Source organism: Argopecten irradians, chromosome 3 (assembly GCF_041381155.1).
Source record: "Argopecten irradians isolate NY chromosome 3, Ai_NY, whole genome shotgun sequence".
Lineage (NCBI taxonomy): Eukaryota > Metazoa > Mollusca > Bivalvia > Pectinida > Pectinidae > Argopecten > Argopecten irradians.
This window is the reverse complement of record NC_091136.1, coordinates 62,878,561-62,905,379: the sequence shown is the minus strand read 5'-3', so window position 1 is coordinate 62,905,379 and position 26,819 is coordinate 62,878,561. Positions and strand designations below refer to the sequence as shown.

General features: G+C 37.2%; 1 protein-coding gene across 1 annotated transcript in view; it reads right to left on the bottom strand.

The window, feature by feature from the left end:
• Positions 1-25,739, bottom strand: part of LOC138319782 (bromodomain adjacent to zinc finger domain protein 1A-like) — a 66,724-nt gene extending 40,985 nt beyond the window's left edge. Inside the window, exons 1-11 of the mRNA XM_069262917.1 lie at positions 25,405-25,739; positions 24,973-25,248; positions 23,148-23,243; positions 17,504-17,614; positions 17,058-17,145; positions 16,353-16,548; positions 15,938-16,104; positions 5,626-5,764; positions 5,044-5,193; positions 4,782-4,871; positions 4,353-4,577 (exon numbers count right to left, since the gene is read on the bottom strand). Coding sequence (XP_069119018.1) covers positions 4,353-4,577; positions 4,782-4,871; positions 5,044-5,193; positions 5,626-5,764; positions 15,938-16,104; positions 16,353-16,548; positions 17,058-17,145; positions 17,504-17,614; positions 23,148-23,243; positions 24,973-25,248; positions 25,405-25,517 — 1,651 coding nt within the window. The 5' untranslated portion in view covers positions 25,518-25,739. The remainder of the gene's footprint in view (positions 1-4,352; positions 4,578-4,781; positions 4,872-5,043; positions 5,194-5,625; positions 5,765-15,937; positions 16,105-16,352; positions 16,549-17,057; positions 17,146-17,503; positions 17,615-23,147; positions 23,244-24,972; positions 25,249-25,404) is intronic.
• Between the last annotated feature and the right edge of the window lie 1,080 nt (positions 25,740-26,819).

The window sequence follows — 26,819 nt, the reverse complement described above, 5'->3', positions numbered from 1 at the left end:
CCTAAAAAGGGAGATCTTTTTCACAAAAAACAAGAGGCCCAAAGGGCCTTAAGAGTCATCCAACTACCTTGGCAATAGTAAAATTAATTACATGTATATATGGTGTCACTTTGTAAGGTTTCACAAAAAAACAAGAGGCCCAAAGGGCCTTAACAATCATCTGACTACCTTGACAATAGTAAAATTAATTACATGTATATATGGTGTCACTTTGTAAGGACCTTGTCAGGATCATTTTCAATTTCTTTCAACAAATTTTATTTCAAACAAGAGGCCCAAGGGATTTAACATATAGAAAATTAATTAGATATAGTGTCTTGGTAGCCATCTTCGATTTAGGATCAACCAGAGATGTAACAATACTTTGTCGGGACCATGTCAGGATCATTTCATATAAGTTTCAGCCAAATCGCACCAGAAAACTTGAGAAGAAGTTCAAAATGTGTTTTCAAGATGTTGGCTGTGGCGGCCATCTTGGATTTCGGATCGACCCAAAAAATAACAACACTTTGCCGGGACCATGTCAGGATCATTTCATGCAAGTTTCAGCCAAATCGCACCAGTAGAACTTGAGAAGAAGATCAAAATGTGTTTTCAAAATGGCGGCTGTGGCGGCCATCTTGGATTTCGGATCAACCCGAAAAATAACAACACTTTGTCGGGACCATGTCAGGATCATTTCATGCAAGTTTCAGCCAAATCGCACCAGTAGAACTTGAGAAGAAGATCAAAATGTGTTTTCAAGATGGCGGCTGTGGCGGCCATCTTGGATTTCGGATCAACCCGAAAAATAACAACACTTTGTCGGGATCATGTCAGGATCATTTCATGGAAGTTTCAGCCAAATTGCACGGGTAGAACTTGAGAAGAAGTTCAAAATGTGTTTTCAAGATGGCGGCTGTGGCGGCCATCTTGGATTTCGGATCGACCCAAAATAATAGGGCTGCCGCGGTTCACCGGTATATTGGGGTATTGCAATATACCACCAAAAAATATTGTACCACGATACAGTTTACCTGTACCGGTTTTTTACGATATATTTTCTTAGTATCATAATTTCATTAATTTGATATAATTAAAACGTCCTGTCATTAAAACAAAACCAGCAAGTTGTATTTGTTTTCCTTTCCGATAATATGAAGCCATGTGGGTATCCCTTTCGTTTTCATTCGATTCAGATGTCGGTCAAATGTTTGTAACTAACGTGTATAATGTTCAAATGATTCAATTCTCTAAACACATTTAAGGCCCGGTGAATACATGGCTGCAGGGATTTTGCCAGCTTTTTCAGGCTTCATCGTCCGCCGCCATTTTCGATTTCCTACACGTGTCAAAACAACACTGCAAGCCGGTCAGCCCTTTGAAGTTTAATCACGATCGTAAGCTTATTTTGCCAGGACAATTGTACGTAAATTTGTTCATCATTTAGGTTCAAAAGTGTAAATATTTGCAGACACTATCATGTTTAGTTATTGCATTATTAGGTTACGATCGTCTGTAACAGTTAGCCTAGCGTTTTCACAAACAGACTCATATTTTTTTTTAAAACAAGAACACATTTGAACATTTTTGTTACTCAACAACATGGTTCAAATCGATGTAAAACTACATAACATAGCACTGTATGTTTGTATAATGTAAAGGGTGTTTTTATTATGGAATATATACAAAATAGACAACACATATGTTAAGGTCAAAATATTGCAATACATATCACAATACAGTTGTTGTGTATCGCAATATATTGTGGTACGCTTCTGCCGTATCGCGGCAGCCCTAAAAAATAACAACACTTTGTCGGGACCATGTCAGGATGATTTCATGCAAGTTTCAGCCAAATCGCACCAGTAGAACTAGAGAAGAAGATTAAAATGTGTTTTCAAGATGGCGGCTGTGGCGGCCATCTTGGATTTCGTATCGACCTGAAAAATAACAACACTTTGTCGGGACCATGTCAGGATCATTTCATGCAAGTTTCAGCCAAATCGCACCAGTGGAACTTGAGAAGAAGTTCAAAAATGTGTTTTCAAGATGGCAGCTGTGACAGCCATCTTGGATTTTGGATCGACCCGAAAAATAACAACACTTTGTCGGGACCATGTCAGGATCATTTCATGCAAGTTTCAGCCACATCGCACCGGTAGAACTTGAGAAGAAGTTCAAAATGTGTTTTCAAGATGGCAGCTGTGACAGCCATCTTGGATTTTGGATCGACCCGAAAAATAACAACACTTTGTCGGGACCATGTCAGGATCATTTCATGCAAGTTTCAGCCAAATTGCACCGGTATAACTTGAGAAGAAGTTCAAAATGTGTTTTCAAGATGGCGGCTGTGACTGCCATATTGGATTTCGGATCGACCTGAAAAATAACAACACTTTGTCCGGACCTTGTCAGGATCATTTCATGGAAGTTTTAGCCAAATCGCATCAGTAGAACTTGAGAAAAAGTTCAAAATGTGTTTTCAAAATGGCGACTGTGGCGGCCATCTTGGATTTTGGATCGACTCGAAAAATAACAACACTTTGTCGGGACCATGTCAGGATCATTTCATGCAAGTTTCAGCCAAATCGCACCAGTAGAACTTGAGAAGAAGTTCAAAATGTGTTTTCAAGATGGCGGCTGTGGCGGCCATCTTGGATTTCGGATTAACCCGAAAAATAACAACACTTTGTCGGGACCATGTCAGGATCATTTCATGCAAATTTCAGCCAAATCGCACAGGTAGAACTTGAGAAGAAGTTCAAAATGTGTTTTCAAGATGGTGGCTGTGGCAGCCATCTTTGATCTCGGATCGACCCGAAAAATAACAACACTTTGTCGGGACTATGTCAGGATCAATTCATGCAAGTTTCAGCTAAATTGCACTGGTAGACCTTCAGAAGAAGTTCAAAATGTCAAAAGTTAACGCGCGGCGGACGACGATGGACGAAACATGACGACTATAGGTCCTGACCCGATGACCAAAAAAAAAAAAAAAAAAAACCCACCAAAAAAAAGAAAATAAGGACATAGTCATTCAGATCCCCCGCCAATGGAGATATCAAAGCTGAAGTAAGTTTGATTGTGGAGACTTATGTAAACGAAAAAAAAAAAAACAGGAAAAAGTAAGTTGAGCTAAAGAAAGATGGAGTATAATTCAAGTAGAGCGGGGCTGCAATTGTTGAATCAGGTATACAGCCTTGACATTTGTTGGCGATAATTTTCCCGTTTTTTACTCCATGCAGTATTAAATTCAAGGTCTGTGTTGTCTAATGTCTTAAGATACATATATCATTCAAATTTGACCGCAGTATTTGTATTTTCTTTCATCCACCAAATAACACTGCCACAAATATAATCCAAATGTTTTTCTTTCTTTTCTGGTTAAGGGCAGATACAGCAAGGTGAATAGTTTTATGAATGTGAAGCATATAGGTGAAAAACTATTAACCTGTTTATAACTAGTACAATGACAGTGTCATAAAGGGCCTAAAAAGAATGTGTCTATGAAGTTTCGTGGAAAGACCTCTGCTGGTTTTAGAGTTATGTCCGGAAATGAACCTGCTACAAAAATATGTTTTCAGCAATGTTTCTATGGTTACAGAAAAAAGCACAAAAAGTGAAAACCTAAAAATAGCAAAAGGCACTACTAGACCATAAGAACAATGTGTCTATGAAGTTTCATGGAAATATCTCTGCTGGTTTTAGAGTTGTGCTCCGGAAACGATTCTTACACAAAAATCTGCCATTTTCAGCAATGTTTCCATGGTTACAGAAAAAAGTACAAAAAATGAAAACCTTAAAATAGCAAAAGGCACTACTACCCATAAGACTAATGTGTCTATGGAGTTCCGTGCATATATCTCAACCGGTTTTCCAGTTATGCTGCGGAAACGAACCTGGTACAAAAATATGATATTTTCAGCAATGTTTCAATGGTTACGGAAAAAGTGCATAAAATGAAAACCTAAAAATAGCAAAAGGCACTACTAGACCATAAGAACAATGTGTCTATGAAGTTTCATGGAAATATCTCTGCTGGTTCTAGAGTTGTGCTCCGGAAACGACTGTTATACAAAAATCTGCCATTTTCAGCAATGATTCCATGGTTACAGAAAAAAGTACAAAAAGCGAAAACCTTAAAATAGCAAAAGGCACTACTAGACCATAAGACCAATGTGTGTATGAAGTTTCGTGGAAATATCTGTACTTGTTTTAGAATTATGCTTCGGAAACCATTCGTATGGACGGACAGACGGACGGACGGAACCCATTTGTATATCCCCCGCCAACTTCGTTGGGCGGGGGATAAAAACACCCATCACGAACAACTGTAAAGGTATCTTGAATATGTGAGAATGTTGTTTTACCTGGCTCCAAATCAAACACACACAAACTGGACAGGTTTCTGAGTACAGCCTGTTCCTGGCGTCTGAAGTCGAGTCCTGGATCATCCTGGGAAGTGTAGCCACCCCTTTGTTGGTAACGGTACTTGATATTCTTCTCTTTACCTCTGGCCCCAGATGACAACAAGTGAAGACGGAGGATCTCCGACAGAGTAAAGGAATCCAATGGTAGCTTCTTCAACAGTGAGCCTAAACAACACAACAGAGGACCAAATGGTAATGAAATCATCATTTTTATAGGAATCATCAATAACTCAATATATTCAGAGTATTGGATTCCCACAGACCTATGTGGTTGGAAACAATTGACTGACAAAAGGCAACTTTGTCTCATGTGATCTAAAAAGTTTAATTATAAGGTCGCAAAGAGAAGTATGTTGTGCTCTTCCTTACCATGGTTAAGCTGGGGAATCTGAGAATAACTGCTAGCGGTTTCTATCATCTGGTAACTAGAGGCATCTGCATCATCAATGATGTCCAACACTGGGGGGAAAAAATTTGCTTATGTAAATCACAACGAACAAAAATTAATGAGCTAAATCAATATATAATTAGCTTTTCATATCTGTAAGGGATAAAAAAAAACTACCAAATTACTTAAAATATACATGCATTATCTATGATAGATAATGAGAAAGTCTAGCATGCTACCTACACTGGTTATCTCCCTTGTCTTTTTTAGACAGTGCTTCCTCTTCTTCCTCCTCTTCTTCCTGGAGGTTGAACACAGCTGTGATCATCATCAATAAGATGTCTGTCAATGTACCATTATGGTCCGTCTCCAGCAAGGCTTTCTCTAATACCTCTGTGTAAACAAATGACACACCATACCACAAATGTACCAATCTATATACACTCACATAGAAATGGAGGATGTAATCACACAGCAAATCTTCAATTCCTTATTCACAATAAAGAAAATTGATATTGTTTGATTTTGCCACTTCAAACCTAAGAAGTAATCAATTAAACGTCAATGTTCAGAGTAATGTAGAGAGAATGTTTTACAGTAGTTGTGTAAATAAAATAGCTTATGCATTAAACATATTACCAGTTAAAAATAATAAATATCTGCTTAAAAAAGCAAGTATTAAGAATGATTTCATAGATCATTTGTCATTTCTTGATTATGACTGCAATGGATGACATAAAGCGAATACCTACAAATAGTCAAATACAATGCATAATATTCTTAATTTTGCTAAAGGAAACATGATAAAATATTGGTATATCTTACCAAACGTAAATCCTTTTGGAAAGTACTCTTTCAAATCAAATAGAGCCTTAAAACTATTGATGAATTCAATAACCATAACAGCATCTCCAAAGGATTCCACTGGGATCTTGGTCATTACTGGCTGAGGCTCTGGCAGCACCTGGGAATAAAAAAACAAGAGGCCCATGGGCCTTAACGGTCACCTGAGTTAGAATATATAATGAAACAAATTAAAGACATATAAACACTATATGCTGGGCCTTGAAGTTGGCCAGTGATTTATAAATTTGACCCTTTAGACTATGAAGAGTATTTGCTTCCATCAAACCTGTGAACTTAGAGGTATTTTTGAAATTTTAATCATTTTGACCCTTTTTGGTCCTGCCCCTCTGGTCCCCCAAGGGGTCATCGAGGACAGATATGAATGTTGAAATGCTATATCTTCGGCTAATAATTCTTATCAAGTTTGACTAATTTCCTACAAAGATTGGGCAAATAATGTTCACAAATATGTTTCCTATATAAACTAAAGTTAACTTGACCCCTCCCCAGGGGGTAACGTGAGACCCAAAGCTCATATAATTCACAATTTTTATAAAACACCTTAAGACCTTTCCATCTATAATTATTTGATTCTACTATATCCAGAATTTTAGAAGATTTTTGAAGTTTTAGCCTATTTGACCTTTTTTTTGCCCCGCCCTCTGCCCCCAGGGGGTCGGCCAGGACCAATGTGGATATGATATTAAAATGCTATCTCAGGCTAATAATTCTAACCAAGTTTGACTCATTTCCTATGAAAATTGAGCAAAAAATGCTCATTAATGTGTTTTTCCTATATAAACTATAGTAAACTTGACCCCCTCCCCAAGGGGAAACAGGAGACCCCAGGGTCATATAATTCACAATTTTTTGTAAAGGACCTTAAGACCTTTCCATTTATGAAAAGTATTTGTTTCTACCATTTCCAGAATTTCAGAAGAATATTTTTGAAGTTTTAGCCTATTTGACCCTTTTTTAGCCCCACCCCTCTGCCCCCAGGGGGTCGGCCAGGACCAAATTGGATATGATATTAAAATGCTATCTCAAACTAATAATTCTAACCAAGTTTGACTCATTTCCTATGAAAATTGAGCAAAAAATGCTCATTAATGTGTTTTTCCTATATAAACTATAGTAAACTTGACCCCCTCCCAAGGGGGAAACGTGAGACCCCAGGGTCATATAATTCACAATTTTTGTAAAGGACCTTAAGACCTTTCTATTTATGAAAAGTATTTGATTCTACCATTTCCAGAATTTCAGAAGAAGATTTTTGAAGTTTTATAGCCTATTTGACCCTTTTTTAGCCCCACCCCTCTGCCCCCAGGGGGTCGGCCTGGACCAATGTGGATATGATATTAAAATGCTATCTCAGGCTAATAATTCTAACCAATTTGACTTGTTTCCAATGAAAATTGAGCAAAACATTCTCATAAATGTGTTTTCCCTATATAAACTATAGTAAACTTGACCCCCTCCCAAGGGGGAAACGTGAGACCCCAGGGTCATATAATTCACAATTTTTGTAAAGGACCTTAAGACCTTTCTATTTATGAAAAGTATTTGATTCTACCATTTCCAGAATTTCAGAAGAAGATTTTTGAAGTTTTAGCCTATTTGACCCCTTTTGACCCCGCCCCTAAAGCCCCTGGGGGTCAGCCATAGAAAATTTGTTAATAGGATTAAATGACCATCTCATACTGATAATTCTGACAACATTTAACTCATTTCCTATTACAAATGACCAAATAATAAGCAAAAAAGTGTTTTCTCAATATAAACTATAGTAAACTAAACCCCCTCCCCAGGGGGAAACTAGAGACCCCAGGGTCATATAATTCACAATTTTTGTAAAGGACCTTAAGACCTTTTTATCTATGAAGAGTATTTGATTCTACCACATCCGTGAGTAGAGAAGAAGATTTTTGAAATTTTACTCAATTTTACCCCTTTTGGCCCCTCCCACAGCCCCCTGGGGGGTGGGGACCATATAATTCACAATTTTGATTGGCCTTATGCCTAAGAAGGTTTGTGCAAAATTTCATTGAAATTGCTTCAGCAGTTTTGGAGAAGACGAAAATGTAAATTGTTTACGGACATACGACGGACGACGACGGACAAAAGGCGATTAGAATAGGTCACTTGAGACTTCGTCTCAGGTGACCTAAAAATCATATAATACCTATAATTAACCACCACAATAACCAAACCTGTCCTAGAGTGTACATTTCGTTTTAAGACAACTGCAATGAGATATTACTTCTAGTACCAAATGTTAAACATTTACAAAATCATCAAGAACAAGAGGCCCATGGGTCTTACTGGTCATTTGACTATTGGCAAAATACAATAGTCAAAGTATTAACAAAAAACATCTTTGTATCAGATCAAGACACAAGAATAAAACAGACTGAATTACCAACAAGAGGCCCAGAGGGCCTGTATCGCTCACCTGGTTTTTTGTTAGTAATTATCACAAGAATCTGACAATTAGAAAAATAAGCAAAATTGACTCCCAAAGTTTAATTTTGAATCACAACCATACAATGATGCTATTGATACCATACAAATATGCTATCCAATACATAGGTTCAGAGACAAAGTAATTTATATGAAAATAGTAGCCTAATTGACCTTTTTGACCTCGCATCTATTGCCGTTTAAGGCCCCGGGGGTCAGCCCTATCATTTGTACAATTTCAAATCCCAACCCTATAAGGATGCTACCATTGCATTATAAGTGCTCTTCCATTCTTAGTTGCAGAGAAGAAGTCGTTTATATGGAAATAGCTAAATTGACCCCTTTTGACCCCACCCTTCAGGCTCCTGGAGGGGTCAGCCCCATCATTTGCAAAATTTTGAATCCAAACCCTTTAAGGATGTAACCATTGCATTATGAGCGCAATCCCATGTTAAGTTGCAGAGAAAAAGTCATTTATATGGAAATTGACCATTTTTGACCCCGCCCCTCAGGCCCCCGGGGGTCAGTCCTATCATTTGCTCAATTTGGAATCCCCAGCCTACAAGGATGCTACCATTGCATTATGGGTGCTATACCATGCTTAGTTGCAGAGAAGAAGTCATTTATATGGAAATAGCCAAATTGACCCCTTTTGATCCCGCCCCTCAAGCCCCCCGGGGGTCAGCCCTATCATTTGCACAATTTTGAATCCCCACACTATAAGGATGCTACCATTGCATAATGGGTGCTATACCATGCTTAGTTGCAGAGAAGAAGTCATTTATATGGAAATAGCCAAATTGACCCCATTTGACCCCGCCCCTCAGGCCCCCGGGGGGTCAGCCCCATCATTTGTACAATTTTGAATCCCCACCCTATAAGGATGCTTCCATTGCATTATGGGTGCTATCCCATGCTTGGTTTCAGAGAAGAAGTCGTTTATATGGAAATAGCCAAATTGACCCCTTTTTGCCCCGCCCCTCAGGCCCCCGGGGGGTCAGCCCCATCATTTGTACAATTTTCAGTTAGTAGCCCATAAGGATGCTACCAGTCAAATTTTATTGAAATCCGACCAGCGGTTATGGAAAAGAAGTCGATTGTTGACGGACGACGGACGACGGACGCTGCGGTATCCCATAAGCTCACCTCGGTCCTTTGGACCAGGTAAGCTAATAAAACATTGTATAATATGAACTCTTCAGAAGAAGTTGAAAGTTTCTGATACATATTTGACCGCTCAGGGCTCGACATTAACCTTTGCTCGACTGCTCAGGGCAGGTCAGACCACCTGTCGGGCAGGTCAGTTATATCTGTGACCTGCCTGACTGGGCAGGTGGATATTTTAGTGCCATTGATACTTGTTTAGGCTGATGTAGAGTTGATATCACAGTCATTAAGATACAATAGATCCCAGAGGGATCTTGGCGCCCACCAAATAATGATCTACGTTTGACAATGGAAAGAGGGATCTTGACCTGGAGGGGTCAGCCCCATCATTTGCAAAATTTTGAATCCAAACCCTTTAAGGATGTAACCATTGCATTATGAGCGCAATCCCATGTTAAGTTGCAGAGAAAAAGTCATTTATATGGAAATTGACCATTTTTGACCCCACCCCTCAGGCCCCCGGGGGTCAGTCCTATCATTTGCTCAATTTGGAATCCGCAGCCTACAAGGATGCTACCATTGCATTATGGGTGCTATACCATGCTTAGTTGCAGAGAAGAAGTCATTTATATGGAAATAGCCAAATTGACCCCTTTTGATCCCGCCCCTCAAGCCCCCGGGGGTCAGCCCTATCATTTGCACAATTTTGAATCCCCACACTATATAAGGATGCTACCATTGCATAATGGGTGCTATACCATGCTTAGTTGCAGAGAAGAAGTCATTTATATGGAAATAGCCAAATTGACCCCATTTGACCCCGCCCCTCAGGCCCCCGGGGGGTCAGCCCCATCATTTGTACAATTTTGAATCCCCACCCTATAAGGATGCTTCCATTGCATTATGGGTGCTATCCCATGCTTGGTTTCAGAGAAGAAGTCGTTTATATGGAAATAGCCAAATTGACCCCTTTTGGCCCCGCCCCTCGGGCCCCTGGGGGATCAGCCCCATCATTTGTACAATTTTCAGTCAGTAGCCCATAAGGATGCTACCAGTCAAATTTTATTGAAATCCGACCAGCGGTTATGGAGAAGAAGTCGATTGTTGCCGGACGACGGACGACGGCTGCGGTCCTTTGGGACAGGTCAGTTATATCTCCGTACCATCAATAAACAGGCTGAGTTGGATATTTTACATTGATACTAATGTAGAGTTGTATCAACTCTTCAGAGGAGACAAGTTAATGATATCGTTTGAGTTTGAGCTGATACCCCATCAATTGCAAAATTTTGAATCAAACCTTTAAGCCATTGCTCGTATGAGGCAAATCCCATGACATCATTTAAACCTTTAGCACCCCACCCTCCGAGTCCTGCTCAAGGCCCGGGCAGCGCTCAGATGCCATTGCATTTATGGGTGCGCTGGACTCGGGCAGGTCAGTTTTGATACGCCCTCTCTGCCCATGACCTGATGCCTGACTTATACTACTGCTTAGGACAGTGGACGAAGTGGATATTTTTCTAATTTGAGTCCCCTCAGGCCAATCTGATTATTTGAACATTGTTTAGGCCTATTATGTAATGAGTTGGTTTCAGAGAAGAAGACGTTTATCAACAGTACATTAGTCAGAATTAAGGATGGCAAAGAGGACATCCCAGCGGTTATTGGGAGAAGATGTCGATTTGGCGCCCACCAACGACTGGAACTCTGATCCTAAGCTCTCCTCGGTTTGACAGTAAGCTGGAACTCTTCAGAGAAAGTGAAAGTTTCTGATACATATTGACCGCTCAGAGCCGACATTACCTTTGCTCGACTGAACTCAGGGCAGGTCAGACCACCTACATGTCGGGCAGGTCGTTATATCTTCTGACCTGCCTAACTGGGGCAGGTGGGATTAAGTTTAGTGCCATTGATACTTGTTTTAGGCTCCACTAGTAGAGTTGAGTATCACAGTCATTAAGATACAGCAGATCCCAGAGCGCGGATCCTCTCTAATGCCCCCCCATGGCGACCAACAAATAATGATTACGTTTGACAATGGAAAGAGGATCTTTTCTCTGCTTTTCAAACTTTACATCTTATTTACTACATATGGAATTTGAGAAGTCCGTTCAGTAATTTCTGAGATATATAACAAACTTTCAAATTTTAGCGATTCTCCAAACGTCACTATGGCTACAACTCGCCGGCCCTATCAAGGTGACCCGACTTCGATCTGGCAAAAGCAATAATGCGCACCAACAAGCAACCCCTAGAGTGAAACCTGCAACACATCTAAAATCCCAAGATACGGCTCCCACTGCTCCGGCTCACTTGTTCTTGAACCCAATCAGTCTCTGAAGATGGTATATATCTACATACTTATATGCACTAAACTTAAGTGGACCAACGACGCAAACACCTGCACACTAGGCACATTTTGGAACGGACGATCCTCGCCTTTCAGTAACTGTTATCGAGAAAATAGGCGGTAAACAACTACTCAATCCTAGATCACAACAACCTCCACGCCGCGGTATGGCCAGCCCATCCTGCTGACCCAGTCGATATCCCAAAATGCTCATATACGCACACACCCGAAGATTCTCCTTAAAGGGAACCCTATCAAATGCTCGCAACATCTTCTTGAGAGAGAAGATACCCACTTCAACGTACTTCTATCGATGCAAATATCAGTAAACAAACTCAACTCCTCGAATCTGGTTGGGCCTAAAAAGTCTCATCAAATAGTGGAATAGACCTTCCTGTTAGTACCACAGATACATTATAATTATCCGTTCAACGTCTCATTATATCCACAGTCTTTATCACTCCACAGGAATCACTAAATTTCCAACATAGCTACAGCCCAAGACAATGGATTTTGGGTAAAATTAATTACACGAAGTGTATAGATCACTCCACGATGGAGTTCTGCTCTTATGACACACAGATGTCTCCCTTGAACTCCCAATGGTCTCGTCTTTTGAATCATTGTTCCCTAGTCTTCTTCTCCTCTTAGTGTCCCTCTTTAATACTTTAATTGATGTTTCCCTACCCAATGACGTAATCACGCCCCTACTTTAATGACTCCCTCGCGCACCACACATTTGTGATCATGCTTTTACGAATGTTCATTACACAATGGTGATCTGCTTTTGATGATTACTACTACACCATGAGGTCTAGCTTTTTGCATGTTTTCCCCTACACCATAGTCTGCTGGTTTGACGTTCCCTACACCCATGGCGGCTCTGCTGCTTTTTTAAACATGAATACACCTACCACGCCATGGTCTTGCCTTTTGGAACCAAGTTGCGAAGCTAAGTTACCTTTATCGGTCATCACACGATTCCCATGTCATCCTCGTATACCGATTCCACTCCCTAAAGGTATTCTAACTGGACACGCCGCGACTATATTACTGTTTGCTATCATGGCTATGACTTTTATATTACTGTTTGCTATCATGGCTATGACTTTTATATTACTGTTTGCTATTGGCTATGAGACTTTTATATTACTGTTTGCTATCATGGCTATGACTTTTATATTACTGTTTGCTATCATGGCTATGACTTTTATATTACTGTTTGCTATCATGGCTATGACTTTTATATTACTGTTTGCTATCATGGCTATGACTTTTATATTACTGTTTGCTATCATGGCTATGACTTTTATATTACTGTTTGCTATCATGGCTATGACTTTTATATTACTGTTTGCTATCATGGCTATGACTTTTATATTACTGTTTGCTATCATGGCTATGACTTTTATATTACTGTTTGCTATCATGGCTATGACTTTTATATTACTGTTTGCTATCATGGCTATGACTTTTATTATTACTGTTTGCTATCATGGCTATATGACTTTTATATTACTGTTTGCTATCATGGCTATGACTTTATATATTACTGTTTGCTATCATGGCTATGACTTTTATATTACTGTTTGCTATCATGGCTATGACTTTTATATTACTGTTTGCTATCATGGCTATGACTTTTATATTACTGTTTGCTATCATGGCTATGACTTTTATATTACTGTTTGCTATCATGGCTATGACTTTTATATTACTGTTTGCTATCATGGCTATGACTTTTATATTACTGTTTGCTATCATGGCTATGACTTTTATATTACTGTTTGCTATCATGGCTATTTTACTTTTGCTATCATGCTATGACTTTTATTTACTGTTTGCTATCATGGCTATGACTTTTATATTACTGTTTGCTATCATGGCTATGACTTTTATATTACTGTTTGCTATCATGGCTATGACTTTTATATTACTGTTTGCTATCATGGCTATGACTTTTATATTACTGTTTGCTATCATGGCTAGACTTTTATATTACTGTTTGCTATCATGCATGACTTTTATATTACTGTTTGCTATCATGGCTATGACTTTTATATTACTGTTTGCTATCATGGCTATGACTTTTATATTACTGTTTGCTATCATGGCTATGACTTTTATATTACTGTTTGCTATCATGGCTATGACTTTTATATTACTGTTTGCTATCATGGCTATGACTTTATTACTGTTTGCTACATGGCTGACTTTTATATTACTGTTTGCTATCATGGCTATGACTTTTATATTACTGTTTGCTATCATGGCTATGACTTTTATATTACTGTTTGCTATCATGGCTATGACTTTTATATTACTGTTTGCTATCATTTATGACTTTTATTTACTGTTTGCTATCATGGCTATGACTTTTATATTTACTGTTTGCTATCATGGCTATGACTTTTTATATTACTGTTTGCTATCATGGCTATGACTTTTATATTACTGTTTGCTATCATGGCTATGACTTTTATATTACTGTTTGCTATCATGGCTATGACTTTTATATTACTGTTTGCTATCATGGCTATGACTTTTATATTACTGTTTGCTATCATGGCTATGACTTTTATATTACTGTTTGCTATCATGGCTATGACTTTTATATTACTGTTTGCTATCATGGCTATGACTTTTATATTACTGTTTGCTATCATGGCTATGACTTTTATATTACTGTTTGCTATCATGGCTATGACTTTTATATTACTGTTTGCTATCATGGCTATGACTTTTATATTACTGTTTGCTATCATGGCTATGACTTTTATATTACTGTTTGCTATCATGGCTATGACTTTTATATTACTGTTTGCTATCATGGCTAGACTTTTATATTACTGTTTGCTATCATGGCTATGACTTTTATATTACTGTTTGCTATCATGGCTATGACTTTTATATTACTGTTTGCTATCATGGCTAGACTTTTATATACTGTTTGCTATCAGCTATTACTGTTTGCTATCATGGCTTTTTTATATACTGTTTGCTATCATGGCTAAGACTTTTATATTACTGTTTGCTATCATGGCTATGACTTTTATATTACTGTTTGCTATCATGGCTATGACTTTTATATTACTGTTTGCTATCATGGCTATGACTTTTATATTACTGTTTGCTATCTTTGCTATCATGGCTATGACTTTTATATTACTGTTTGCTATCATGGCTATGACTTTTATATTACTGTTTGCTATCATGGCTATGACTTTTATATTACTGTTTGCTATCATGGCTATGACTTTTATATTACTGTTTGCTATCATGGCTATGACTTTTATATTACTGTTTGCTATCATGGCTATGACTTTTATATTACTGTTTGCTATCATGGCTATGACTTTTATATTACTGTTTGCTATCATGCTATCATTTTTATATTACTGTTTGCTATCATGGCTAAGACTTTTATATTACTGTTTGCTATCATGGCTATGACTTTTATATTACTGTTTGCTATCATGGCTATGACTTTTATATTACTGTTTGCTATCATGGCTATGACTTTTATATTACTGTTTGCTATCATGGCTATGACTTTTATATTACTGTTTGCTATCATGGCTATGACTTTTATATTACTGTTTGCTATCATGGCTATGACTTTTATATTACTGTTTGCTATCATGGCTATGACTTTTATATTACTGTTTGCTATCATGGCTATGACTTTTATATTACTGTTTGCTATCATGGCTATGACTTTTATATTACTGTTTGCTATCATGGCTATGACTTTTATATTACTGTTTGCTATCATGGCTATGACTTTTATATTACTGTTTGCTATCATGGCTATGACTTTTATATTACTGTTTGCTATCATGGCTAAGACTTTTATATTACTGTTTGCTATCATGGCTAAGACTTTTATATTACTGTTTGCTATCATGGCTATGACTTTTATATTACTGTTTGCTATCATGGCTAAGACTTTTATATTACTGTTTGCTATCATAGCTATGAGTTTTATATTACTGTTTGCTATCATGGCTAAGACTTTTATATTACTGTTTGCTATCATGGCTATGACTTTTATATTACTGTTTGCTATCATGGCTATGACATAGGAACCAATTAAAACATACCATTTAGTGTTAGCTAGTAGCTACCTTGTGTACAACTTATTTCGAACAAAATTTGTTATTTCGATCCCCTTTCTCTAAACACAATATAAAACTAATATCCATTTTGTTTCTTTATATGAATAATTTCTTTTTTGAAAGAATTTTACACAAAATATTGATATTATTACTCTTGAATGATGATCTTAAAATTCAAAATAAAGTATCTTCAGAAGCATCAACATTTACAGACACAAAAGAAATATTTGTACAAAAACAACAATCAAATATCCACCTTTTGCTTTTCCTCTCTTAGTTTTTGTTTTTCTTCCATCATTTTCCTTCGCTTTTCTTCTTTTTCTGCCATTTTCTCTGCCATCTTTTGCTGTTTTAACTGCTCCTTGATAGCCGCTTTTTGCTCCATTGTCATTTCAAGCTCAGGTTTGGGTTTTGGGGATTTTTCTTTCAATAAAGAACAATAGAAATCAGAGCAATCAATATATAGCTACCTTATTACATAGTAAGCCAGAACAATATTACTATAATTGTAATATTACACAATAAGCCAGAACAATATTACTATAATTATAATATGTATAGAACTGATGATAAAATATACTTAAAGCCTGAAGGCATTTTACAAATCCTCTATATGAAAGATTCTTTTATTTCATTAATGTTGTAAGTTCTAATTCATGCATATCCCTTACCCTTTTTGGGCTTTTCCTCCTTTTCTTTCTTCTTTTTCCTTTTTCCAGAGACATCTTGTTCTTCCATTTCTTCATCTCTTTTAGATGTTGGCAATGATTTCCTCTTTGACTCTGTGATCTCAAATGTGGGTAGTGGACCAGAGAAAAAGTCGAGGAAACTTGCCTTATCTAGACCCTTTTTGATAGCTATGTCATTCTGTAGGAAGAAAGAACTATAATGACTACAAGATCAATCACTAATTGATGTATACATTTAATTTTGATTTAAAACTTTCTATAAATATTTGATCACAAATTTCCAGAAAAGGTCCCAAAATTGTACTAAGAATTACTGATAATGTCTACAAAAGCTGGACAAAACTATATGATTTAATATGCTCCCTTCCACTACATACAAAAATTGACATTGTTACAATTTAATTTTTAACCAATTTTATTAACATTTATATTATATACTGTCAAAAGGATTAGACAGCAGGCAAAGCCTATCTAAGTCTTATCATTTAAGTGACAACAAGTGGCAAGAAATACAAACAAATACAGTATTATATGTTTACAAGTACAAATTGACATTGATTCAGAATGTATCCCATATAACAGTTACTGATAGCCACCCGTTACAGTTAAGTTTACAATACCAGTTGTCGCACTTAACAAATGAAACTGTTTAGTTTGGAATTTAATGACTGTTTGACGCGTTCTCACCTTGACTCTCCAGATTCCCATGTGTGGTTCACAATACTGCTTCAGGAACAACTTGCTCTTATCCCTGGTGTACAAGCCTTTTTTACGACTGTTAATTCAAAAATAACTTACATAATCTAAACAACTGATTTAGGTTTCAAATCGGTCGCAACAAAACTACCCTTTCCAACTGCATATAAAAACTTTGCATTGGGGTATACTGTAATTAACAGACAGGTAACTAAACCATTCCTAAATCATACAGTTAAACAACAGATTTCGGTGTCTGTACTTAGTTCAATAGTTTTGATGTTAGTATTGACTTAATGGCTACCAAGTTTCTATTGTGTAAAAATATATGATCATTAGAATATGTAACCATGCTATAAAAAGTATTGCATATGGAAGAGAAGTTTTCAAAATAACAAGAAAAAGTGTTATTGTTAGAATCTTATAATCAAACCCACCTGATTTGTTTTGATGGTACAGTAATAGTAATATTGTTCTTGCCTTTCTCCTGTACAACATAGCGGTATTGTTCTGCTGGCAAAATAGCTCCTCCCTTCCTCTTTGTGGAACTATACAGAAACACATGTACATTTTCAATATTAGCTAAATATTCAGCCAATAAGCATTTTCATAAGAACTAACAAGAGGCCCAGAGGGCCTGTATCGCTCACCTGGTTTTGTTAGTAGTTATCACAAGACTCTGACAATTAGAAAAATAAGCAAAATTGACTCCCAAAGTTTAATTTTGAATCACAACCATACAATGATGCTATTGGTACCATACAAATATGCTATCCAATACATAGGTTCAGAGACAAAGTAATTTATATGAAAGTAGTAGCCTAATTGACCTTTTTGACCTCGCATCTATTGCCGTCTAAGGCCCCGGGGGTCAGCCCTATCATTTGTACAATTTCAAATCCCAATCCTATAAGGATGCTACCATTGCATTATAAGTGCTCTTCCATTCTTAGTTGCAGAGAAGTCGTTTATATGGAAATAGCTAAATTAACCCCTTTTGACCCCACCCTTCAGGCCCCCGGGGGGTCAGCCCCATCATTTGCAAAATTTTGAATCCAAACCCTATAAGGATGTAACCATTGCATTATGAGCGTAATCCCATGTTATGTTGCAGAGAAAGTCATTTATATGGAAATTGACCACTTTTGACCCCGCCCCTCAGGCCCCCAGGGGTCAGCCCTATCATTTGCACAATTTGGAATCTAAACCCTATAAGGATGCTATCATTGCATTATGGGTGCTATACCATGCTTAGTTGCAAGTTGCAGAGAAAAAGTCATTTATATGGAAATTGACCACTTTTGACCCCGCCCCTCAGGCCCCCAGGGGTCAGCCCTATCATTTGCACAATTTGGAATCCAAACCCTATAAGGATGCTATCATTGCATTATGGGTGCTATACCATGCTTAGTTGCAAGTTGCAGAGAAGAAGTCGTTTATATGGAAATAGCCAAATTGGCCCCTTTTGACCCCGCCCCTCAGGCCCCCGGGAGGTCAGCCCCATCATTTGTACAATTTTGAATCCCCACCCTATAAGGATGCTACCATTGCATTATGGGTGCTATACCATGCTTAGTTTCAGAGAAGAAGTCGTTTATATGGAAATAGCCAAATTGGCCCCTTTTGACCTCGCCCCTCAGGCCCCCAGGGTGTCAGCCCCATCATTTGTACAATTTTGAATCCCCACCCTATAAGGATGCTACCATTGCATTATGGGTGCTATCCCATGCTTGGTTTCAGAGAAGAAGTCGTTTATATGGAAATAGCCAAATTGACCCCTTTTGGCCCCGCCCCCTCGGGCCCCTGGGGGATCAGCCCCATCATTTGTACAATTTTCAGTCAGTAGCCCATAAGGATGCTACCAGTCAAATTTTGTTGAAATCCGACCAGCGGTTATGGAGAAGAAGTCGATTGTTGACGGACGCCGGACGCTGCGGTATCCCATAAGCTCACCTCGGTCCTTGGACCAGGTTAGCTAAAAATCAAAGTACTTAAAGTATTGTTAGGCTTTACTGTTGATAGATTATAATGCATTGCTGGGAAGGACATCTGTATTTTATAGTATATTTTTAGGTTTTACAAGACGTCACTTAAAGGGAAACTACAGTGAGGCTAATTCTGTTACATAACCATGAAGCAAAATATGACATAAATGTATTGTTCTACATTCCTTATGAAACATATAACAAGAGATATTGACAACTTTCACAACATTGTTAAGTATTTTGATTGATAGATACTGTACCCATACCCGAGCCAACGTCACGCACGTTACACAAATGCAATACATAACCACTGAGGAGTTGATGAAATTATTTTTAGGCAAGGACATGCATCTAATAAGGTGAACAGTCACACACTGCTGTAAGAGTGAACTGAGTAGTTATAGGCAAAAAAAACTTTACTACACTATCAAGGGACAGGGTTTGGCATACAAGACATCCGACCACTATGTGTAATGGCGGACAGTAAGCATACATACATTTCACTGCAGTGGGATTTTCTGGCATATCACAGTAAAACCAACTAATCTAATTTCTATTAAAACTGGTTTGTTTCCGATATATGTGCAAATTTTAATGTACTCTTAGACTGAATTTTCCCTTTAATTAAAGTCATATGTGCCGTAACTGGTGGGAAATTTTGACATACTAGTTTTTCTTCAGCAATCTGTTGAACACTGCCAGATTTGATGAATAAATTGAGAAAATCATTGAAATAGACAGACAAACATTTATTAAGCTATAAACATTTGTCACAACACCCACTTTATGTGCTGTAAAATTCTTGTTTTGATGCCTTATGTAATATTGTTCAGATGGAAACATACCTGCTGAAATAATTTTATAATTACTAATAACACTGTAGAAATGTAAAATTAAATTGTAGACTACATCTTGGCTTCATGATGTGACTGTATGTACTCATTTCACTGCATTGTAAAACTGATATAATTATTTTTACAAGTACTGCCAAAAACATTTTCATATCTTTTTTGTACTTGTAAAATTAAAACCGATACATTTTAAAGTTACTAAATCATTAGATTTACATAGACTTCTTAGGGTTTTTGACTTCCTACAAACGTTCTTATACCTGAAATTAGAAAGTTTTCAAAATTACAACATTTAATTTGAACCATTGGCAATGTTTATCAACGTTAAAATATCGCCAAACACAACAAGAAATTGTATCTGTCGGCATTGACTGTTTACAACGGAAAGAACCGAGTGAATCTTTGAGTTCGGAATCGGGGTCGTTGAAAATCTCATCCGGCTAATGGATATAGATGTAATAACACTACTAAGAGGCAACTTATATTTCATCGGTTACATTGGCCTGATTAAGCGTAATAGCCGATACATTTACAGCATATCTCAGTGGCGTAGAAAGAAACGTAATGTGGGGGATGCAAAGGTCCTCAATATTTGGACCCCCCTCCTCGCCCCGCACCCACAGGAGGAGATTGATTCTTTAATTCAACACACAACCATATATACTTTATAAACTGTTTTCATATATCGTTGAGTAGAATCCTTGTACACATTTATAGATAGTGGCGTCGATAAACGGAAACTAATGAATACGCAAATTGCCATGATAGCGCCAAAGGTGCGATATTTTGGTGTTTGGGGGGGGGGCCACAATCTCCTACGAGAAAAAATATTACGATTTAGAATGGCTAAGATGAGTTTAATTATGCATTTTGATGAATTTGCGAGCGCCGAAGACGTGAGACTTTGGCGTTTGAGGGGTCCGGGGGTCTCCCTCGGGAAATACATTACGATTTTGAACTTTACGATGCATTTTGATGAATGTGGGAGCGCCTGAAGGCGCGAGATTTGGGTGTTTGAGGAGGTCCGAGGGTCTCCCCCGGGTAAAAATATTACGATTTAGAATGGCTGTGATGAGTTTTACGATGTATTTTAATGATTTTAAAGCGTTCTTAACATGATACTTTTTTTATTTAAAGTTACCTGCATTAAGAATTGGTAATTGTGAATGCCGTCATATCTATGCAACTCTGCTCGATCTGAACATACTGGCTTCACACCATCGGTTCATTGTTGTTTAACACAAAATAATAATGAATTAATTGTCTTGCTAAGTCATATAAACAGATGAATCTTTTAAGAGACATTTTTTTAAAAACAGTACGTAGAATCCCCTGATTGACATTTTTAGTCTAGTTCACGAAAATGTGCAGGAGGACCCTTTTTTCTTTCAAATGTGCAATTTTAGAACATTTCGGCGAAAATGGGTGGAGAGGGGCCAACAAAAAATGTTTGCCCTCGTCCTGTGAAACGGGGAGGCAATTGTCCCCCCCCCCCCCCCCCCCCTGATCCCCTCCAACCCCGACCCCCACCTCCCACACCCGCTTCCTACGCCCCTGTATCTACATTGCCAAGTAAAACAGCATAGTTCTATGAAGCTTTAGAGTATTTGATGGAAATATGACAAGAAGCGAGAGGTATTTTCACCCGTTAATTATGTATATATTATACATGAATACGGGTGTACATGTACATTATTAAGCAAACATATACATAGGTCTATAATGTATATGTAAGGTATATTTTTGCTTTGAATACATAAAAGTACACATAAAATTTAGATATATAGTTAGGCCGATTTTTTTTTAAGTAAATCAGATGGAAAAAAGTTATATAACTAGTGACATGTAGGGGAATGTCCATTATTATAACTAGGTATATATAGGGAATGTCCATTAGACAGGTAGACACTATATATCTAAGGATATATAGGGGATTTCCATTAGACGGATACATATTATAGCTATAGGGCTATATAAGGAATGTCCATTAGACGGATAAAGACTATAACTAGAGATATATAGGGAATGCCCATTAGACGGTTAGACATTATAACTAAAGATATACAATGTATATAGAATGTCAAATATTGATATAATGATCAGATGTTTGGAATGTTCACGTGTCGCGCATGCACGTAGGGGTTGTTTACACTCGCCGAAAGATAATAATATGAAATTGTGACTAGGTGGTTACTATTTATTTTCAGTTTTTCTCCATTTTGAACAAAATTGTTATACAAACTTTTAAATATTGTTATTACCACAAAGTACACAACTTTTACAATTTTAGTCCTATAATTCTTTTTATCTTTTATTACATGATTTTTTAGCGATTTAGTCCCTTTAAGTACATGTGTATTCACAAAATGTTGGTAAATTTTTTAAGGGGAATAAAACATTAAAAGCCCTTCTTGATTCGTGAGTATGAAAACTACGGCACATGCAACTTTTAAGAGTTAAAGAATGATAATTGGGAAAAAAAAGTTGAATGATCATCAAACTTCGATATAAACCTTAAATTAGTTACCTGTTTTAGTATGTAAGCATGTATCAAATCAAAACCTAGAAAAATGTTCTTGCAAATAATTCTTTTCCCCCAGATTACATCTTGATTTTAAGGCGATTGGTCAAAGTGGTTTGAAAATATATGACAAAAACAAGAAACCAGAAAACATGTATCTCTTGACTGACTTAATTTGCTTTATTATGTCATACAATAAATTGCATGTATATGCTCCATGCATAATACATACAGGTAGCATCAGTGTAGATTGAGGTAATTAATTCACCAGGTGGTGTTAGTAAATTGTTGGAATATAATTTAACCAATTAGATTGATAGGATTTTTGTCAACTTCCATGGCTATGTAATTCAAACGTCCTTGAATTATGTCGATCTTCATTATTTCTTTGCAAATACTAAGTTATATCAGTACAAAAACTAAGTACAGAAGAAAATCCACGACAGCTCTTTTTTTTTTTTACTCGCCACATGGCGATGAGTGATCAATTTTAACTCGTCTTTTTACTCGCATATATGCTCAGCTTAAGAAGCCTGGAAACCTCTTTGTTAATTAACCCTTAAAAATTGTCAAAAAGTTTTATAGGTGATTTTTTAAACACAAAAACACTCTATATCAGCCCATATTGTAAGATGAGGCAGCCAATTAGAAACTAATGCACGAAACCAAAAACATTCCTGTACTACCTCAAACTGTAATGCATCTTAAAATCTGATAATATTACCTCTCTTCTTCTTCATCCGAGTCAATAACAATACACCCATTCACATCAGATATTCCTGAGCTTGGTGGAATCACACGAAGAATCTTGCAAGCTTTCCTGCAAAATCAAAAGTTCATCATAATGATTTACATCTCTTATTGTCTTAAAATGATAAACTAATGGGTATTTTCCTGACATGTTGACAAGAATATTCTATTGAAAGTATTGACAACATTCACCATTGAGTCATGACCAGAATAAGAATGCAATTTTGACCTTAGGTCACAGAACATTACATAATGACAATTGGTTAATACAATATATATGACGTCACAGTAATTGTTTCTGAAACGGTGGACGTCAAATGCAAATCATGACTATTTACTAAATCTAGTGTATCCGCAAAATATTCAAATTAAAATATGCCAGAACTGAAGTCGTTTACAGGAAAATGATACAAAAGAAAACTTACAATAAATACTAAAGGGACATTTCAATGAGGCTTATTCTATTACATAACCACGAAGCAAAATATGACATAAATGTATTGTTCTCTATTCCTTATGAAACATATAACAAGAAATATTGACAAACTCCACGACCTTGTTAAGTATTTTGATTGATACTGTTGAAATTCCGAATTGTTGATCAATACGATTAAGCAGTACAACATGTAAGCTGTACCCATACCCGAGCCAAAGTCATGTATGTTTATCAAATGTAATACATAACCACTGAGGAGTTGATGAAATGATATTTTAATAGACAAGAACATGCACCTACAATAACATAAACACACTACTGTAAAAGCAATTTGAGTAGTTCTAGGCAAAAATTTCTTTACTACACTGGCAAGGGCCAGGGTTCGGCATACCAGATGTCTGACCACAATGTGTAATGGCGGACAGCAAGCGAGTTTGAACATTTCACTATAGTGGGCTTTTCTGGCATATCACAGTAAAATCACAGTAAAACCAACTAATCCAATTTCCATTAGAAGTGGTTTGTTTCCAATTGATATGTAACTTTTAATGTACGCTCTTAGACTGAATTGTCTCTTTGAAGAATTTCATATGCGTCAAAAATACTTTTTCAAGAATCTTGAAATTTCTGTGGGCCATTTACAGAGGTGAATATGGGGACCACAATGCACTCTGGGAGAGATAGAGGTCAAAATACAACAGATGGTACTATAGATATTTTTACCATATATGTGCAGAGGCCAATTTTTTGCCGCAGACCCCGAAGTTGAAAAATTACCGACACCGAGACAAATACAACCAACCCAGATAGAGGATATTATAACCGAACTAGAGAATCGGAAACAAAGGAAAAACAATTTGTTGTTGTTCGGTATTCCAGAACAACACAAAGAGGATGGATTTAAAGGTAAAGAATCTGATGCTAAAGTGGTTACAAAGTTGAGGAATAGATGTGGTGCATCAATTATGGATGGAGCATTCAAAAATATTAGGCGAATTAGAAAAAGACCAGAGATAATAGGATCACACAGGAAAGATAGACCTCTCGGGAGGAGTCGATCTTTAGAAAAATCCAAGAACTTAAAAACATACCAAATTTTCCACTGTTCAGATCAAGAATGACCTAACGAGTGACACGTGTCATGTTGAAATATATGGTATATGTCCAACAAATGCAGTTTACATACCAGTAAAAAAAATCCTTCCTTAAATCCTCCATGACAGTTTCAATATTTACCAATTCATATACCAGATTACTCAAACCAAACTTTCGTTTTCACAAATGCACATGAATTCTTTGAAATAGCAAGCTCATTCATCCCCCCAGCACAGAACAAGGTAGGCTACATGTACATGTTGTATACCTCTCTCCGCCAAGCATCACTTCTGCGACTTCGCCTATGAAGAATCTGTCCTTCGCAAAGACGAATATGTCGTCATTCATGTCTACCAAACGTGTCCGATGAGTAAGGTTAGCTAGAAACAAAACCGGTTTCTGCAAATATCCAGGAAAGGTAGCCAAATTCTTCAGGGCCTTCTCTTCGCATTCTATAGCTTCTTGATATGTCAGACCTGCCCGGCCGGTGATGGAACATGACCATACCAGGCTATTGCAAAGGATAATACGCTCAAAGAATTCCCTGTATAATGATAGACAAAAGATGCATGCATTAGCAATAAAATGGCGGTGCGTTTTTACATAAACACGTCTGGCGAACATGATCGTCGTCAAAATCAAACACGTGGTAACCGCAGCTATGAAATCGACATGTAAACATTTCAATGAACATACTTACTCGTAATCTCTAAATATCTCGTTAGTCAATTTACAGTGGAAAACCTCCTCGTTCCCATCTAAATCAGGTGGTGGCTTCTCTCTGTGAAATGGCTGTCGTCGCAATAGCGGCATCTTGAATTTTGGAGGGAAAAACAAAGAAAGTTTTGAGTGACCAAAATTCACTCAAAACGACCAGAACTGAGCCAAAATGAAAGTAGGATGTTTAAAATATCATAATCGATCAATGCTGTTCAGTATTTCCACGGAACTTTGCTGTTTATGGTGAATTTGTTCCTGTTTGTCTAGGCCTGCTTCGCTCCTTCCTGACAATGAGGTCAAAGGATTGCTGGCGTGAAACACGACAAAACGCAGTCGAAATGGATTTGTGGTGGGGGTAAAACAAATCGTGATTTCAACTCAGTAAAAAATTGTAAAATATTTATGACCACACAGATTAGTGGATTGACTCATGATTAAGGTAACTACATCAAAAGATATTTTTTATCAACTTTATTCGCTTTTTACAGAATAAAAATATTTGAAGCTTTTGGCGATATGCGATCGGAAAACACAAAGCAGGCGGGGCTTACAAAGAGAAAGGCGTATTCTGATTGGTCAGATGATTTTAATGTCTTATAAATATTCATGTCACCCGGTCATACAACGACATTTTACCTCCAAATTCAGAAAACCTCTTAGAAGGGAAATAACTATTGTTGACTAAATTTCAGCGGGAAACTAAATCAACTGTATGCAAAATTCCAATATTCCATGGAAGTTTAGACTCTGGGTTGTACATATGTATGTAGAATCTATATATTTCTGTGAAACTCGTTTTAGAATGAATACTACGTATGATAGTGACCGTCTATAAATTACAATTTAGGTAGATATCTACCTATTAAAATGATTTAATTTACTATGACATAGGCCTACGAGACTAAAATATATTGATATGCAGATTATCAACGCAACTTATTTGGTGTTAACTATTTTGCATAATAATAAATCACACCCAAACTGCTAAAAGCTACCAAATGGCACCATATGAAATATAGATTTCCCTTGGTCCAATGAATATTACGATTTAGAATAGCTAAATGAGTTTTGATGAATTTGCGAGCGCCAGAAAGCGCGAGATTTTTGGTGGTTGTGGGGTCCGGGGGTCTCCCCCGGAAAAAAATTACGATTTAGAATGGCTTAGATGAGTTTTACGATGCATTTTGTTGAATTTACGAGCGCTCAAAGGCGCGAGAATTTGGTGTTAGGGGGGACCGGGGGTCTCCCCCGGGCAAAAAAATTACGCTTTATAAAGCGTTCTTAACATGGTAATTTTTCGATTTAGAAACGATAATTGTGTCGCCATAACATTATGCAACCCTACTCGATCTGAATATACCGGCTTCACACCATCGGCACATTGTTGTGTAACAT